This window comes from Daphnia pulicaria, chromosome 1 (genome assembly GCF_021234035.1).
Source record: "Daphnia pulicaria isolate SC F1-1A chromosome 1, SC_F0-13Bv2, whole genome shotgun sequence".
Lineage (NCBI taxonomy): Eukaryota > Metazoa > Arthropoda > Branchiopoda > Diplostraca > Daphniidae > Daphnia > Daphnia pulicaria.
In genome coordinates this window covers 1,143,624-1,162,608 of record NC_060913.1, presented here as the reverse complement: position 1 = coordinate 1,162,608, position 18,985 = coordinate 1,143,624, and the positions used below count along the sequence as shown (strand labels likewise).

The window sequence follows — 18,985 nt, the reverse complement described above, 5'->3', positions numbered from 1 at the left end:
ACCCAGCGATGACTGAAAAGGGGGAGGATCCAAAGATGACCAGGGGATTTTAAAAAAACCCAATATACAATTTGTTTGACCTACTTTTCATCCCCAAACAACTTTCTAAAATCCTAAATATCCTCATTCCTCAGGAGAAAATGTCTGGTAGGCTGGTAGCTCACCTGGGTTCACCCGAGGGTTCACCCTACCATCCTTTAACAACGTCGTCTTCAGAGATGTGCAGATAAAGAAAAGAAAAATTCTTTGAAAACTGAAAGCCAAGGTTCTTGCATTGAAAGTTTTTTTCTTTTGTTACCCTTTAATGTAATTTAATGCAACACTTTTGAAGTCTGTCATAGATTTTGAATATTTTTTGTAGTCCTTTTTTTTTTTAATCTACACCCACTATGTAAATTTCTAAAAATCGAAAGTTTATCAAAAGACATATTCAATGCGCTATTTTATTCCGTTTATCAGACGTGGCCTAACTTTATTGTGAACGAAATGTTGTTGCCCCTTTGAACTTGAAAACTGCGCATGTCCGTTTTCGTTTTAGAGCACTTTTCAGATCAAATGACAGGAAGACGGAAGCGAGTATTATGGCGATTATGGGAAGAACTTTTAAAATGAAAAATTCTTTTGTTTTGATGTGTAAAAAAACTCCTGTACAAAAAAATTGTTTGAAATGATGAAACTAGTAATGCTGCTGTTTTTATTATTCGTCGCATTTATAATGTGCTTCGACAGCAGGACCTGGTTTCTGATTTTTAAAAATGAAGGAAAAAGTTATGTGCTGCTCATTTCTTCCTCTCAATCGAGAATCGACATCATAGATAAAGAAGACTTGGTCTTTATCTGTGCTGGTGGCACTGGCAAATGCGTAAATGCATTTATTTAAAAAAAAGAAAAGTCACAAAAAGAATATATCTGGCAATAGGGAAGCAGACGTCAGATGAGCACAGCAGACAAATGGGGTGAAGACAGAAAAGAGGTGTATCGTATTTCGTATGTATTTCGCTGCTATAAACGGCGCATTAAACTATTTACATTACAGCATCACAGTATGCAGTTTTATCCCTGGTGTGTGACGAAATGCCAGACGGTGATCAACAGATATTGACGAATAAACCGCTTGAATATTCACTCTGTGTGAAATATTTATCAACTACAATGCGATATCTCGGGGAGATTCTCGTCGTTATTCTTTTTGTATTTACATCCTATGCAAGTCTACAGAAAGGGTAATTAATCAATAAAAAGGTATTTTTTGTAAATCATATAAACATGAGATACAACAAATATTATTTTCAGGTCATTGAAAATACAATCTCAGTCACCACCTGTGCCTCTCCTAAATAGTAATGCAACTGTAAGTGACTTTTATGGAGGTGATATCGCAACTCCTTTTACTACAGTACTACACTCTGATGTCTCACTAGTCATGTACTATGCTCCGTGGGACTTTGATTCTCAATTAGCAATTCATGATTTTGAGAAAATTGCCAAGAAATATAAAGGGCAGGTATACACTGATTATTTTTTTATAAATTAATAAAGCTGTCTATTTCAACTAGTGACAGTTCCAGTACAATTATTGCAATTCTCTTTTGATTTTTAGGTGTTCTGTTCTTCTATCAACTGTTGGGTTTCCAATGGTGCCTGCAAAAAAACGTTCCCCAAGCTCAGAAGCTTTCCACTAATACTGGTTGGACTCATTTTTTCTGATAATATCCTGTAGCCTATTTTTATTAAATCCTGTTTATTAAAATACAGGGCTATGTAGGAGGGACTAAAGGTGTCCAATATAGAGGTCCACTTCAGTATGAATATTTGGATAAATTTGTTCAAAGTTTGCTCAAACCGCTGAAAAGAATTGAAACTGTTGCTGACCTATACAAATTATTGACTCAGTCCACTGTAAGTTAATTCAGACATTGCCTTTTTTTTACAATACATTTAATAAGGCTGTGAAACAAAAAAATATATTTTTAATATAATTTATAAATATTTTATTTTTATTTAAAGGCTGTTGTTACAGGTTACTTCAACTTTGACTCAGTAAAACCAAATGGGTTTTATTCATTTTATTTAGCATCCTTGAGAAACTTGGAATATGATGCCCATGAATCAATTGCATTTGCAATTGCAACAAATCCTAATGCTGCAAATAGACTTGGAATTAATTTGATAACAACTTCTCAGCAGTTTGACGTACGATTGCATTTGTGGAACGAGACTCTGGTTGGTAGATGAACATATACATATATAAATAATTAAATATGTATAAATGTACACTTTTACATCTATGTCCGTTTTATTTTATTCTAGATTTATCCTCATAATGAAAACACAATCGATGTCCCTCGGTTTTTGCAGTGGATTCATTACCGTAGCCATTCCCCGATTCAATTAATTTGGCCTAGCTGTCGAAAAAACCAATTGATTCAACACTACCTCATTGAGCAACAGCGACCTTCCCTTATTCTCTTCACATCAACATTGACTCCTTCATATCAAACTCTGATGGTAAATAATAGTGTTGTCGAACTTATAGGTATTATTTTATTGGTGTGGAACTGTGGATCCTAATTTTTAGTTTTGTCCATAAAGGTGAAAGAAATAGCATTTGACTACAACAATTGTGCTTTCTCTCTTCGAATAGCCAGACTTATAGAAGAAATTCAGCGCCAAAGATATGCAATGGAAACTTCTCGATTAGCAGCCGAAAGACAATGTAGCATATTTGAAAAAGAAAGGGAATGCGGTTTGAGCAATACGTCACTTTATATCAATGCTTCAATCACTACCGATAGCAGCGTCGAAAAAACCTGTGGATTCTCATTTGAACCGACATTATTCAAATTTCAAGGCCTGGGCTGCCGTACAAATCGCAGTTTAAAATTTTTTGTTATCAATTCGAACCAATATCCAAATTTCCTGATGAACTTAGGCTATTCATCAAAAGAAATTCGCCAAAATGCTAACATTGCATTGATCGTCGATCCCAAGGTATCATATCTATATCTAATCATTAGGCAATGTTTTTAACTGCGAATATTTTTTACGTAGGCAGAATCCCATTACATTATGAGCCAGACGTTGTCAAAGGAAAACTTAGAAAATTTTATCGTTAACTATACGGAAAACAGCTTGAGGCGATTTCAGCGAAGCCACCAAAAATCAAAATTGTGTCCACCCGACCGGGTTTGTCTGGAAGAAATCTCGACGGATGAATTTGAAAAAGTTGTGCTCGATCCATCGCACGACGCGATCGTCTTTTACAGAAAGAATGGATGCGTATTTTGTGAGGTTGGCGCTCGTTTCTTTTTGAAACTGTCTCTGATGTTTTCCTTGTCAGCTGCATCGTTTCTGGAGAACACCGATCTGCGCCAGATCAGATTTGCCACTATCAATGCCGAAGAGAACGACTTGCCTTGGCAGTTTACTGTCGATAAATATCCTTCCATCGTTTTCTATCCGGCATACAGGTTTTCTCCCTTCAAATTAAATTTTTGTTTTGAGTTCATTTATTTATTTATTTATTTTTTCTTCAATAGGAAGTCGGAGAGTCGTCTATACCCACATAATTTGGAATTAAATGAAGCAAACCTGCTGAACTTCACACTTTCTCAGTTGAGCATTAAAAATCGGGTGTCGTGGTTTATTCATTTTTGTCGTGACACTCCTTGCCTACAAGAAGCTCACAGACAGATTGATGCTCAAATAGGGATAATTGATCGGCAAATTCGAGTTTTCCGTAATCGTTTACTGTGGTCAATTGACGGTGATCGGGCATCGATGGAAGAGTTACGGGGCTGGGTTAAAGAACGTCATTTTTTCAAAGAGCTCAGCTATTCCGTCCGGAAAACAGTGGTTCGCATACTACGACGAATGAACCGCGACGGATATCCTAATGGCGTTCGTATAACTGCTGCTGAATGAGATTTGACATATTAAAATTAACGAAAAACGCTACACAAGTGTATTTTTCAAGTGCGCAGCAAGGTTAATCGTTAAAGCCTTATTAAGTTCTAATTGTAAGAGAATTTGAAACTTGTTCTCACACTGACCATTGCTTGTTTGTGCTTGTGCGATTCCGTGTTGCAACAAATTATTGGCGTAATGCACGTTAACATTGTGAAGGTATAAATCTTTTATGTGGGTTGTGTACTTGTGTTAAATTTGTACCATGTTAATAAATGCTAAATTGAGTATGAGTTACAAAATATATCATATTATTTTTTTTTTATAATTTATACTAATTTCCTTGGATTCGATGTTTTTTAATGAACGTGCAATTATATTTTCATTTCAACAATTTTCCGATATCTTTAATGGCCTAGAACGCTAGAGTTAAAAATAATGAGCCAGGTAATAAAAATAATTGACAAGGTAATAAAGTAGTGGGGTTTGGAAAAACTGAACCTGCTTTAAAAGATCTTAGATTAGATCGCGGAATACGGAATGGTAGCCTAGCAGCCTTCTTGGAGGAACGAAGCATGACAAAGGTAAAAATACAGCCAATCAGTTCCAAATCCGCATTTTTTAATTCCGCAATTCCGCTTCTGCCTTTAAGTATGTCCCGGATTGACATGGTGCATTCTGGATTCTGGTGCATTGGAATGCTGGAAACAAATATGTTTGTTTACCATTTTGCCAAGTTATCTGCTTGGGAGTTAGTGGTTGGTGGCCTGCCAGATTCGATCCACCCTAATATCAGAAACCATTATTAATTATTTGCAGTATTTTTTCTACAGAGGCAAATATTAAAGCAGGAACCAGGTGAGTGGGCAATGCATTTTCAATGTGAAAATTGAATTCTAAAAATTGCCTTCAAATCACAATGCAATGACAGCTTATTCATAATTTCATGTTAAAATATATCTTATCATTTTAGTGATCATAAATAAATTCATTCTTGGGAAATAAACATGGCCAAAAAAACCACAGAAAAGAGAAAACCTGGATATTTGGAAAATGATTCTAGTCTTGTTGAATCTAATGGAATTTACAGCCAAAAGCTGGACGAACTAATTTCAAAGTATATAAATTTTTACAATCTTCTTGTATAACTTTATTTATTTATTTCTCATTAGAATGTACACATTTGTTGAAGTAGATGAGAAAGTGGAAAAACAGCCTATAATTGAGCCTTGTGCAGTTGATCACACAATTTCATTTGATTTCCTTCCTGCAACTGGGATAAATGAAAAACACACTGTCAACAAAAAAATGAGAATATGGAAGCCAAAGCCCAAGTTCTTTGAAAAAATAACTTATGAAGATATGTGCAGTGTTGTAGTGTCTGGTGACTGGATTTTGAACAAACAGGGAATTTACGGAAACGGTAGAGTAAGGAGGAGTGAACTTGTTACTGGAGCTGTTCATTCTTCTGCACTTAAAAAGAAAGTTCAATAAAAAATAATGGAGTTTCTCATTGTACAGACAAAAACTTTTCTTCATTTATTATTTTCAAACTTAACTTAGCTACCATGATTGCCAAATGACAAAAAGATCAAATTCTATGGAAAGATATCGATAATTTTAACTATATTGTCCGGCCGGACATGTATATTTGTAAGTTTATTTGGTAATCTTGTCAGCAAGTAATTCTTGTATTTCCCGATTTAGCCGCTTAGTTAGAAAACTTTCAGTATACAACAGGACATGAATAATTCAAAAGGGTCAGTGAAATGTGATCGGATCTACGTGATAAGCAATTTGTTTGTCTTTTTACATACAATGTGTTCTACACCATAAAAAGAGCAGGGGTATTGGGAGCATAACAATTATCATCTATAGCTACTGTAAACGCATAGAACTGAGAAATGGCTATTCTTCATGTGCATCCTAGCAGAAAAATTGATTGATAATCCGTATACATCGTATCCTTATTCCGTAGGCAACTTGAAGCTTGGAATTTCACTGAATGGATTTAGAAAATCAATCATGACTCGAATATCGAATTATCAATCATGACTTGTGGACACAATGTACTACTACAAGTACTGCGTTTCGTTTGTCTTATTTTTGTCTTGCTTTTTCTATGTTTGAGTAATTTTTAAGCCGTCCAATTTCAAACCAAAATTGAGCGACTGCGCCTGCGCTTTATTCTTTCCATTCGAAAGCGCTTTCAGTCTGAGAGCGTGGGCAACAGAAACACATGTCAAAAGCCTTGTCGTGATTTTTTAAAAACCAAAAACGTTCCTTTCGGAGACATCAACTGATTTTCCGAGCGGTGTTTACGATGTCGAATCAATGTGTGAACGAAGCGTTTGAGCTAGGTGAGAATTTGAGCGATCGAGATGTTGAAACCGATGAAGCGAAAAATAAAAAACAGGAGACCGCTTCTGCTCCGAATGGAATGCACAGCCAAATTTTACCTGAGGATGATTTGAGGATACCTGAGACAATGTTAAAGACATCGCCAGATGAAGAAACAGTATCCCAGATCGCTCTGACTGAAGAGAAAACAAAGGAAGATGTCGACGTCAAGGAAGAAAATGAAACAAGTGAACGCGGGGCATGGAGCAACAAACTAGACTTTCTATTTTCCTGCATCAGTGTTTCGGTTGGATTGGGAAATATTTGGCGTTTCCCATATCTATGTAATATCTCTATTCATTTGTAGAGTTTTTTTTTATTAAGTAAAATGTTTTGAATTTTCTCATCAGGTTATAAAAATGGTGGAGGTGCGTACGTTTTCCTGTTACCCACGTTTCCGACACATAAGAAGTTATGATTTATGAAAAAATTTTAGGTGCGTTTTTGATAGCATATTTTGTCGCTATGGTGTTCTGTGGCATTCCGATATTCTATGCAGGTATCCCGTTGAACTTCACACTATTTTTTTTATGGGATATCGTTACAAATTTTGCTTGCGCTTTTACAGAGGTCGCATTAGGTCAATATTTAGGAGTTGGGGGTATTTATTTTGAATTTTTTTGTTTCAAATAGATGATTAAAATTTATAGTTATATACTTATAATATAGGCATGACCTTTATCGGTCAAATAGTGCCCATCATGAAAGGTACTACAATCCTATTATACTTGGGTTTATTCATTTCACAAAAATTTAAATCCAAAAAAATTTATAATTGAACAGGAGTTGGTTTTGCCACCATGGTAGGTTTCCTTACCAAATGGATTGTAACGTTATGATTTAGCTCTAAGCATGTTTTAGGTGGTTGTCGTACTTATCGACATTTATTATACCATAATCATCGCATGGACCCTATTTTACTTGATTGCTTCATTTACAGCTTTACCAAGTCTCCCGTGGGCTGGCTGTAGTACGTATATCACTTAATTTTTTATTATTATTTTTTTTTTTTTGCTTTGAAACTGATAAATTCGACAAGCAAATAACGTAAGTAAAAATGGATTAACTGATGAAATTTTGCCTTTCTGACCATGCGAATATTGACCGCATGGTGCAATTTCATTCATAGTTAGTGGTGCCATTGTCAATGCTTCATCAATTTTCTTTTATTGTTGAATTTACTCTCTAAAGATAACACATGGAACACACCCAATTGTTATGTTCCGACTGAAATTACGAATTTAACTATCGGTGCCAGCATATCCAGCTCCTCAGTGTCGGCAGTCGAAGAGTTTTGGACGTAAAAATAACAAGATTATTAAAATTAAAATGTCGTTGTTTCCATTATTAAAATCCTGCGTACTATTCTTGTGAACAGGGAACGGGTTTTAGGTATTACAGATGGCATCGAAAACTTGTCTTCCGTTCGTTGGGAACTCTTTGGAACATTGATATTGGCGTGGATTCTTGTCTATTTCATCATCTGGAAGGGTTTGAACGAAAGCGGTTACGTAAGTTTTTAACTAAAATTTTTTCGTATTTTTTTTTATCGATACCCTTGATGAGTTGAGTGAGAACAATTAACTTATAACGCTGTTCTATTTATATGTTGTGCTATTATATAGATTGTCTGGTTTACTGCCTTATTTCCTTACGCTATTCTTCTGGTTCTCCTTGTCCGAGCAGTTACACTTGAAGGCGCCGAGATAGGATTACTCTACTATGTTACTCCAAAATGGTTTACTCATTACATTCAAATTTAATACGACTAGTTATTAGGTTTTTAAGCCCTCCCACATAAATGCTGCTGCTAATTTATTAAACGGCTTGAACTGTTTGTACAGCACATTATGCTGTGTATCATTAATTTTCGTTAATTTTGCATTGGAATTGGTTCAAAAAAATGTAGAGAAATTGAATTTATGAAAATCTTTAATCAGGGACCTTCTGCTGACTGCTGGTCCGTGGATTGATGGTACAAGAAAAATGATTGATTTACATACCAAAGTAGTACTAAAAATCGTTTTCAATTTGAATTTTTTTATCAGGTACGACGCAGATCTTCTTTGCGTACAGTATAGGAACAGGGGCGTTGCCCGCTCTAGGCTCATACAATACTTTTAAGTATAATTGCTTCAGGTAAGGACAATAAAATGAACCCAAATAAAGTTGTCCTCTGAATATTTTTGTTTATGTTTATTTTTTTTTACAGGGACGCTATGATAACTTGCTTAGTTAACACCTTGACGTGTTTGATTGCAGGAGTCGTTACGGTATTCGCAAGTTATATGTAGTTATGAACTGAAATAATCCTTGAAAATAATGCTTCATTTCTTTTTGGTCATAACTAAAGTTTGCCATTCTTGGAACAATTGCCCATTCCACTAATGCTAGCATCGATTCTGTGGTGAATTCTGGACCTGGTCTTGTTTTTATAACCTATCCGGAAGTTGTTTTGCGTCTTCCAGGTGCACCAGCCTGGGCAGTCCTTTTCTTTATCATGCTTGCGGTAAGCGCTGTGCTTAACACTATTATGTAATAATAATAATTTTAAAAATCGTGTTAAAAACTTTGCAATGCAAATTATGATTAAATAACTGTAATGGGTTGTTCTCATGTCTATTGCAGGTGCTCGGGTAATTAGTAAAATATTTTGAATAAGAAAATCTTCTCATTTTCCTCTCTGTTCGTCCTTCGACTACGGCCACTGCAAAAATTCTGCCAAATCATTGCTGATGACATTTTCTGTTATCATCAGGATCGATTCTGAATTTTGCAATGTGGAATCCTTCGTAACTGGTCTTAGCGATAATTGGCCCGAAAAATTGAGGAAAAACCGAAAATTCTTCACATTTCTATGTGTTTTGGTTATGTTTCTTTTTGATATTCCCATGATAACTAAGGTATCCAAGAAATATTTTTAACGCTTTTTTTCAAATATCAACCTTCGCTGAAGGTCACTTAAGGTAAACTATAAAACGTTGTTATTTTTAAAAATAAATTTTCAGGGTGGTGTTTACGTATTTCAACTAATGGATTACTACTCTGCCAGCGGAATGTCTATGCTTTTTCTGGTTTTCTTTCAAACCATCTCTATTGCATGGATATTTGGTACCAGTCGATTCTGTGACTGTATCGAACAAATGTCAGGAAAAAGACCGTCTTGGTTCTTCTACATCTGTTGGTCCTTTTTAGGTCCACTTGTCATGGCAGTAAAGACAATTCTAAATTTTATGTCAATACCTACTTCTAAAAGAATTCACACAAAAAAAAAAATTCCATGATTTCTTTCATTTCCATTTTTAAAAGGGCGTGTTCCTCTTTTACGTAATTCAGTACATCCCAGTAACGTATGGTGAGAACTACCAATATCCATGGTGGGCTGAAGTGATTGGGTAAATTATCAATATAATAAGGCTAATAACCTATAAATATATTGATAATATACCAATGATAATATATATATTTCCCTTATAGAATTATCATCAGCTTGTCTTCTATGTTGTGGATTCCTGGTTATGCCGCCTACTACATTATAACCACCCCTGGAACCTTGAGAGAAGTTGTTTTTTAAATTGAATTCCCGCTCGCCGACAAATACTATAATGCACTTTTTTCTTCCTATAGGTATTGGTTAAAGGAATGACTCCTATTTGCAAGCCGAGAAAGGGTGCACCATCATTACCGCTTTCTGGTGGCTTGAAAGAGGCAAACGAACTTGAAAACATTTTATAATTGTGTCAAAGTAGTCTGCAGCAGCACACAGCCCAGTGCATGAATGAATATGATGAGGGTAGCTACTTATCGTAGTCACCTGTATACTTTTACGAACATTACGTGTCAAAATTGTATCTAGCGGTTTAAAATGTAAAACAGAGAATAAGCGGCATTTGAATAAACAGAATCTTCTCATTGCATCGCGTGTTATAGATGGTCTTTTACGAAAAAATGTGAAGGCGACTGGTAGACTACAGCTTAAAGGGCAACATATTTTTTTCAACTCTGAGCCTACGCCAATTGACCTATACGCTGTTATGTAGGGTGGTGATTTAGATCCTCGCCCCCTAGCCTTGCCGGTGTATATAGGCTAGCCGACGACTTAAACGTCGTTACACTATTACAGATCTTCGACTCCCTCAGCAGTGGTGTAAGAGATTTGCTTGGAGCGAGTGGTCTCGTGAGTCGTGAGTTTTTCAACAAGATCCTATATTTGTTGACCGGATGATGGATCAATTCCAGCAGTAAAGCCCATCTCGTACAATTATATATTTTCGGGATTAGAGAAAGGTCGGGCGGCCAGGACGGGAAACACAAGATATTGTAACATATTTAATTTAACTCTGACAGTTTTTTCGTCTCCCATGCAACAACAACCACACGATAATATTAGCCGAAAATCTGGGAAAATCCCGCTATTGATTCAGCATAGATTAAAATTAATTTAAAGCCGAATGCGGCCGAAAGACTCGCAAAAATCGGGACCACTTCGAATGTGACATGCCGTTAAAAACAAAATTTCGAGTTTGGAACCATCAGTGTTCTGTCGGATAATTCGTTTCGAATAAAATTCCTTATTCGGGAATAAAGAATAAATTTATTCGTATTCGTTATTCGATATATTTTAGAAAAAATTATTCGTTGTCCGCGAATAACTTTTCGAATAAATAAATCGAATAAATTTCGAATAAATTTTGCATTTTGGGATACTGTTTAAGGCACATTTAGCGCCAGCGCCACCTGCGGTGAGACAGAGGAAGTTAACTTTTAGGGGGTTGAAGCTCCACCCCCATTGCTAGGGAAAAGAATTGCCTAGAGGGTGGTGGTTCAACCACCGAAATATGTGTTGCAGCAAATTCCTAAGTTACACTAAGTGGCGCTGTGAGTCATCACAGGCGTTATGTTGGGCATTAACTGGGTTCTGCAAAAATTCAATTTCCAATTAAATCTTAAATGTGGTAGGAACTAGGAAGCCAAGACCGAAAAACTTTTATTTTGTTTTTTTCATAAATCAATTTCGTTTACCCATTCTCTTAAAACCTTTTACTAATTGATTAAAATCCGAAATTTTCTTATCTTTTATTCGAAAATTTATTCGAAATTTTATTCTTATTCGTTATTCGTTATTCTATTCGAAAATTCGAATAAGACCCTTATTTTTATTCGTATTCGTTATTCGTCGAATAAATGAAAGTTATTCGTTATTCGATTACGCTCAAATAGCGAAAAACCTTATTCGACAGAACACTGGGAACCATGCAGAGAAAAAAAGTTTAGCGGCTAAAAATAATGCCTAAAATGTAAAATCTTAGAACATTAACAGCTAAAAATGATTTTAAAAATCAATTGTTGTAAAGAACGTTATTACCCTCTATTGAATGATATATTGACTATTGACAGATTTATTATTTGTTATTTTTTGTTATTTAGTTATTTAGTTTTATTATTTATTTTTATTATTTTTGCTAATAAGAAAAAAATATGTGGCTTATATATTTGCAGTAGGGTGATTCCATGTAAAAACGACTAAAACCTGTGGCGACCATCTCACGGATTTGATCGCAACTAGGCTTATTCGATTCATAACAATAATAAAAAAAATTTCTAGTGTGATTTTTTTAAAATATTGGCGCATTCGTCTGGCGTAAACGTTTGAATTTTTAAAAAGTCCACTTGAGCATATAATCATTAAAATGTGTTTAAGCACATTGAAAATGCGTTGGTTGGCCGATTTATCTATAGACTACGAAAGGATGCTGAGTTGCCAGGTCTGGAAAAGGTCGAAAATCTCGATTAGGGACAACATGCCTGAAATTATCACAGCCCTCTTATGGAGCTTCATTTTCTATTAAATAATAAAAAGTGAAAGAACAGGTTAATTTAGTGTTTAATATTTTTAAGGGATTTGTCATCATTCTGGCAAGTTACTTATTGTTTTCTGACTTCACTGGACATTGTAGTTTGTAACCATTGTAGTCAACGAGGCTATATTAATAATGTTTGTATTTAAAATTTCAAATTCGTAGCTTAAGTTGAAAATATTATTAATAAGTTTTTAAAGTACAAAAAATGTGATTTTTGTCAAAATTGACGTTTTCAACTAAAAATATCTGAATTATCGACCAAACGAAATTCTTTAATTTTCAGAAGAGGGAAATTTTTGCCTTTGCAGGCGACATTTACCCTTCCTACGAAAATTAAACAAAGGAGAAATCGCGACAACACCGGGGGGAGGGACAGAAGGGGGAAAAGGTTTAAAAATAACAAATCTCGTTTTCAAATTGAATGTTTATCGAAAAAATTGAAAATGACACATGTCATAGAGCTAGCGAAGTTCTTTATTTTGCACTTTTTGGCCTCTATGGTCTGTGTAGAGTTATTTTTCCCTATTTAGAGAGCGGCAAAGTAGCCACTTTTTAATACGCTTCTACAGCGTTTTTAAAACTGTCTGAAAAAATTCAGGAAGTAGCCAAACTTTATAGCTACTTAAAAAAAAATTTCAATACCCTCCATCAAAAACCCGATTTTTGGGAACGCGGTGAAAATCGGCTTTTTACACGAGCTTCTCTCGCGCGTTTCCAAACTTCTGGTATATGTACGGTATACAAAAAACTGAGATAGTCATTGTATAGACAATTTAATTTCCTATCCATTGGTTATGCACAAATTGTGTAAAATTAAAAGTAAAATGCATAAATTTGAATGAAACCAAAAAGTATTTCAAAAAGACCTTTTTGTGGGAGAGGACGTACAATTGCAGGAGGCTCCCCCCTTTTTTGGCTTGGCTTAACGTGTCCCAAATAGCCCCAACTGAAATGTCCCAATTTTCCCCGCTTGATTTTTTGTATAATTTTAGTTATTCCAACGTAACTGTAACAGCAACAAAAATTTAGCTACTGTGTACCAAAAAAAGTAGAATAAATTTCGATTGCCAGACATCTCATCACATCAAATGGTCTATCTCGTTTTTTAATTTTGCATCTGCAAGGTGCACTTATTTTAATTTAAAGATTTTGCGAGATGTCTAGAAAAATAAAAAAAAATATTTTTACTCATAACTCACAAAGGAATTGTCATTGAAATTTTTTCTCAATTTGCGTCACATAGTTCCCCATGTATGGTAATTATGTACAAGAAATTACGGGAACATGCTAAAAACTGTGATGTCCCATCTAGCCCCTGTCCCATCTAGCCCCGGTCTCACCTACCGTGTTAAAACATTGAAAGCATTTGAAAGTCTTGGAAATAATGGGATAGGAAAATAAAAAGAAGTTGGTCAAAATAAAGTATCGTCTTCTTTATCGTATCTTAATTATCTTCCATATCATTCTCAGAATGATAACCCGACTGAATAGTGAATGACTAGAAAATAGGCCCTATTTATCATTCGGAAACAAATCAAACTACAATAGATATCATACAAGTATATTATTTCTATCACGTATAACAGCGGTATCAAAACCAATTCATTGTACCCATCCATTCTTTAATAGAAACAATACATTGCTATTGTTGAACAACGAATCTATTTATTGTAGCATTGTATAGCTGATCTGTTTTGATGTACCGTGTATAAGTGCAGTGACCCATATCTATCAGAAAAATAGTATGGATACTTTCTATCAATGCAATAAGTTTTTTTCCTTCTTTCATTCCGTGCCCAACTCACATTACTGAAAGATATATATTATGACTATTGAAAATTTATATTCAACTGCACGGCAGAAGTGGGTGATCTCAGTAGCGGTGGCGGAACTTGTATATATATAACAGATCAAAATTGACAGTGCGCGATAGTGGATGTCTATAATTTTCACACACCTCTCATGGAAGTCTAGAGCCATTTTCCTTTGTTTTTTCATTCGTTTCAAATCTCTTCGCTTTTATCAGGAATTGTAATGGCGGAGTACACTAAAAATGAAGAGTGTGAAGAATTGAATCGACCAGAAACGGAAACAGAACCGCGTGAATATACCAATGTAGGCATTACAAAAGAGGAATTAAAAAATCCTGAAGTGCAAGGGGAAATTCTACGTACCGATGCGGAAGATCAAGAAGTAAATGATCAAAATACTATGGATTCAAATGTAGTAGGATATGGGAAATATTCTTTCGAAACAAACGAAGTCGGTGATGAGCAACAAGTTACATCCGAATTGAAAAATGGAGATTCGCCACAGCAGTCTACTTCGATACCGGTGAAAGCCCAAGCAGCAATTGATCAAAAAGTAGAAATTTTTCACTTGGTAAATAATCAAGAAAATGTTCAATTGTCCATTGACGCAAAGTTTGGTGTAGAAAATAAAGGATTTAGTACGTCGTGCGCGAACCTTTCTTTAGGTCATAAATCGAGTGATGAAACATCAACAGCGTTAACGCCGCTAACCGTTAAACCATCACCAGTAGAAATCGCAACAATAATTTACGGAAAAACTCCTAACAATGACCAACCAACAAGTTTAAATTCTCAACAAGTAGAAAGAGGTGGATGGAGCAATGAATGGGACTTCCTTTTTTCGTGCATCAGTGTTTCGGTTGGACTGGGAAACATTTGGAGATTTCCATATCTCTGCTTTAAAAATGGTGGCGGTAAGAAGCATTTTTACCTTCATTATTTCTTCCCGCTAAAATAGTCTATTCTAAAAGATATTCCATAGCCACACTAACTACCCTTTATCTTTAGGAACTTTTTTGGTCACCTATTTCATTGCTATGGTAATTTGAATTTAAACGATTTCAAAAGATAACTCTTTGCAATTAATTATATTTAGGTATTTTGTGGAATCCCTATTTTCTACCAAGAGGTTGCAATTGGACAATATTTAGGAGTCGGAGGGATGACACTGGTAGCTGAACTAGCACCCATTATGAAAGGTTTTGCCTAAAGTTCACTTACAGAAAATCTCTTTTTACACACCTATTGAAATGACATTTTTTAAATATATAGGTGTTGGGTACGCGACGATGGTAATAACCATAAAATATTTTAATGTAATTTTAATTTGTAAAACTATTCTAATGGTATTACTATTTCAAGACTGTCGTATTTTTGATCGATATCTACTATTCCATCATCATTGCATGGACGTTGTTCTATCTGATTGCTTCCTTTACCGCACTTCCAGGACTGCCGTGGCAATCTTGTGGTAAGCTTCCTTATACGTAAACGAAGTTTATTTTATTAGAGAAACTACGAGAGACTCCTACCAAAGTCTACTATTAACTGCTGTAAAACATAAAATGATACAGAGAATTCATGGAACACACTCAATTGTTTCTTGCCAACGTCCAATATCAGTATCCTGCACAACGACTCAGTCTCAGCGGTGGAGGAATTTTGGAGGTAGCCTACAGTAACTAGAGATATTTTTTATATGGGACCAGAATTAAAATACATTTTTTTATCATTATTTAGTCGGCGAGTGTTGGCAATCACTGACGGCATAGACAATGGTTAGAAATATGTCAATTGAACTTGGCGCTTAAAAAAAAACCATACATAAATAACAATAGAATATATTCGATATTAATTACAGCCGGAGCGATGCGATGGGAGCTGTTTGGTGTTCTCATCCTTTCTTGGATGTTTGTCTACTTCATTATTTGGAAAGGAATCAACCAAAGTGGATATGTCAGTTAAACGATCATTTTTTCTTTCGTACTTTTTCCGAATTTTAACGCGTACGCTTCGTTTTACGTTGGTTAGATTATTTGGTTTACTGCCTTGTTTCCTTACGTAATCTTATGTGTGCTGGTCGTAAGAGCTGTAACTTTGGATGGGGCCAGTGACGGACTTTTATACTACATTACTCCCAAATGGTAGCAATATAAAAGTTGAATGCAACGTATATGTATAAGTTAAAAAACTGGAATGGTTTTTCTCAGGGATCTTTTGCTTACATCGGGACCATGGATAGACGGCGCTACTCAAATCTTTTTCGCCTACAGCATTGGAACGGGTAATTTATTATACCTAATTAGAGATGTTTAAAAAGTTCCTACCTAAAGTTTGGAAACGCGCGAAAAAAACTTATTACGCCTTATCGAAAAAGGCGTTTTAATCTACCATTTCCAGCCCACTCGCCTTTTTCATTGTTAAACAGGGAAAAAGCTTTTCCCTGATGTTTAAAATAGAAATAAATATTATTATCCAAACTCTGCGTGGGTGGAAATGGGAGGCTGAGGAAATGTACTAGAACGGGCAAAAAATAAATTCTGTTTTCAATTTACAATTGACTACAATTAATTGAATGCAAAAAATCTCAAAATTTAGAAAGTAGTAGAGCTTTTGAAGTTCTTTATTTCTAAATTTTCTGCATCGTTCTAGCTTAACCCATTCTATAGCTTTAACCCTTCAAAGTACCCTAAATCTACGGAGCTTTTCCAAACTTATGGCTCGTTCAAAAACCTACCCTTCCCGTAAATGGAAAATTTTAAAAAATTTGCTTAATTCTAATGATAATGGCTACGTCCAAAAAAATTCGTCGCATTCCGACGAAATCTGTATTTTTGGAACGCCGAGAAAAACGCTTTTTTCCCTAAGGTTCTCTTGCGCGTTCATAAACTTTAGGTAGGTACTGTAGAGCATGTGAAACTGGTAGAAAGCTGAAGTTTAAATAACTGTACCCTAATTTACAAAAATAATTATGATCATTTGTATTATTAAAGGTGCTTTGCCAGCACTGGGTTCATACAACAAATTTAATCACAACTGCTACAGGTTAGTAGAACGAAATCTCATTATCTAATGAAAAACTACTTAAATGTAAAAAATTCCTTCAAACAGAGACGCCATTATTACGTGCATTGTAAATACATTCACGTGTTTAATAGCCGGCGTCGTAACGGTATTCATGCTGCCAATTTACTTTAAGTTACATTATTGTTCATTAAAATTCTCTTACTTACGTAACTCTTTACGAGTATGCCATAGTTTTCAATTTTGGGAAACATCGCTTCAGCTACGAATTCATCAATTGAGTCAGTTGTTTCATCCGGACCTGGCCTCGTATTTATTACCTACCCGGAAGTGGTTCTACGTCTCCCTGGGGCTCCAATATGGGCTATTTTATTTTTCATCATGCTTGCAGTAAGTCTTTATTTATTTAGATGTACTTGTTTTATAATTATAATTTTTCAACCTTTCCTTTTTTGTCAGATTTTAGGTATTGATAGGTAGGTTAACCGATATAATTTATAATTGCGCAAAATAAAGAGATACGTAATATATTTTCCACAATTGTTTAGTGAATTCTGCATGATTGAGGCTTTTGTTACTGGAATTGTGGATAACTGGCCAAATCAGTTAAGGAAGTACAGAAGACTATTTGTAGTATCTACCATTATCGTCATATTCTTGCTTTCCTTACCAATGATAACTGAGGTACAAATGTCAAGGCAAATAGGCCTATTAATAATTTATATTTAACATTGCTGCCATCCTTATTTAATTGATAATTCATCAAATAAAGGGAGGAGTGTACCTATTCCAAGTCATGGACTACTACTCAGCTAGTGGAATGTCGATGCTTTTCTTGGTATTCTTTCAAACAATTTCTATTAATTGGATTTTTGGAGGAAAGCGATTTTGCAGTTGTATCGAGGAAATGCTCGGCAAGAAATCCTCGTGGTTTTTATACGTCTGTTGGGTTTTCTTAGCTCCTGCTGTCATGTTGGTAATGTTAATTCACATAGGAGTAAATCATAAGGGAGACACGATTTGTAATATAATATTGACGTTGTTTAGGGCATCTTTGTATTTTCTATTGTGCAATATACACCAGTCACCTATGGAAGCGATTATCAGTATCCCAAATGGGCCGAAATTTTAGGAATTTGTATATCTTTATCATCCATGCTCTGGATACCGCTTTATATCGTTTACTATATTTTAACAACACCGGGAACATTGCGTGAGGTAAGTCCTACAAAAATTCCATCCTTTATTTTATATTGTTGTTTAAAAATGCCCAATAATCCTTTAGGTTTTAACCAAGGGAGTCACACCGGTTTTCAAGATTCGAATTGAATCAGCATCAGCTTCAAAGCAGCCTGTTGAACGTGAATTTGAACATGAATCCTTTCCAGCAGTAGCTAAAAATGAATTAGATCCTGTTAGTAAATCCACGACTCTTTTGGTGGACCCTTAAAAGAGGTGAAATATGATGGACTAGAAAAATTGCTGCAAAATCGCGGTGAACTAAGAATAATGGAACCATACAGTAGAAAATTATAAGTTATGATTTTAAAAGGATCAAGTTAACTACGGACGATTTGTTGACTATTTTCGTGTTTTAATGAGGTGGAGAATGAAGATAATATACAAGGGAAAATCAAATAAATTTTGAAAAATGAAAATACATAGAAAGAAAAGTATATACTGAGAGTGTACATATAATTTAGGTTGATTGTCTGAGCGATCATTTTTTTTTAGCTTTTTCGTGTGTCTACTGTAGTGTAGCTATAGCATGTATACCGAGTAGCTATATAATGGTATCCCATAGGCATGGAATATGCATATATATTAAGAGCCAAAACTGTCCTTAAATTTAAGAATATGTTACTTTGATACCTGAATATGAAAAATTAAAAATACAAAGAAATTTCTATTAATTTTTTATACAAATATTTTAACTCCCCTATTGACGCTAAGGACATCAAAAGTAGATGTAACGATAAGTGG

At 35.0% G+C, this 18,985-nt stretch overlaps 3 protein-coding genes across 3 annotated transcripts; all 3 read left to right on the top strand.

The window, feature by feature from the left end:
* The first annotated feature begins 923 nt into the window (after positions 1 to 923).
* LOC124325292 (thioredoxin domain-containing protein 11-like) lies at positions 924 to 4,199 on the top strand. Its single transcript, XM_046784417.1, has 9 exons — positions 924 to 1,223; positions 1,294 to 1,504; positions 1,601 to 1,687; positions 1,756 to 1,899; positions 2,008 to 2,223; positions 2,311 to 2,508; positions 2,593 to 2,991; positions 3,052 to 3,470; positions 3,540 to 4,199. The coding sequence occupies exons 1-9, from the start codon at positions 1,075 to 1,077 to the stop codon at positions 3,922 to 3,924; spliced, it is 2,208 nt and encodes a 735-aa protein (XP_046640373.1). The 5' UTR covers positions 924 to 1,074; the 3' UTR covers positions 3,925 to 4,199.
* A 399-nt stretch (positions 4,200 to 4,598) lies between these two features.
* Positions 4,599 to 10,221, top strand: LOC124327716 (sodium- and chloride-dependent GABA transporter 1-like). Its single transcript, XM_046786717.1, has 22 exons — positions 4,599 to 4,764; positions 4,880 to 5,023; positions 5,079 to 6,590; positions 6,657 to 6,674; positions 6,743 to 6,805; positions 6,875 to 6,907; positions 6,976 to 7,014; positions 7,090 to 7,109; positions 7,168 to 7,276; positions 7,498 to 7,606; positions 7,685 to 7,817; positions 7,932 to 8,044; positions 8,247 to 8,281; positions 8,355 to 8,445; positions 8,519 to 8,579; positions 8,660 to 8,815; positions 8,935 to 8,942; positions 9,065 to 9,209; positions 9,315 to 9,518; positions 9,616 to 9,701; positions 9,784 to 9,868; positions 9,934 to 10,221. The coding sequence occupies exons 3-22, from the start codon at positions 6,230 to 6,232 to the stop codon at positions 10,039 to 10,041; spliced, it is 1,977 nt and encodes a 658-aa protein (XP_046642673.1). The 5' UTR covers positions 4,599 to 4,764; positions 4,880 to 5,023; positions 5,079 to 6,229; the 3' UTR covers positions 10,042 to 10,221.
* A 3,854-nt stretch (positions 10,222 to 14,075) lies between these two features.
* LOC124326936 (sodium- and chloride-dependent GABA transporter 1-like) lies at positions 14,076 to 18,678 on the top strand. The gene is made up of 18 exons (XM_046785655.1): positions 14,076 to 14,892; positions 14,987 to 15,018; positions 15,075 to 15,177; positions 15,251 to 15,270; positions 15,341 to 15,449; positions 15,553 to 15,646; positions 15,719 to 15,756; positions 15,840 to 15,934; positions 16,010 to 16,122; positions 16,189 to 16,262; positions 16,972 to 17,023; positions 17,090 to 17,150; positions 17,237 to 17,392; positions 17,462 to 17,478; positions 17,551 to 17,686; positions 17,775 to 17,978; positions 18,050 to 18,220; positions 18,288 to 18,678. The coding sequence occupies exons 1-18, from the start codon at positions 14,202 to 14,204 to the stop codon at positions 18,450 to 18,452; spliced, it is 2,331 nt and encodes a 776-aa protein (XP_046641611.1). The 5' UTR covers positions 14,076 to 14,201; the 3' UTR covers positions 18,453 to 18,678.
* The last annotated feature ends 307 nt before the right edge of the window (positions 18,679 to 18,985 follow it).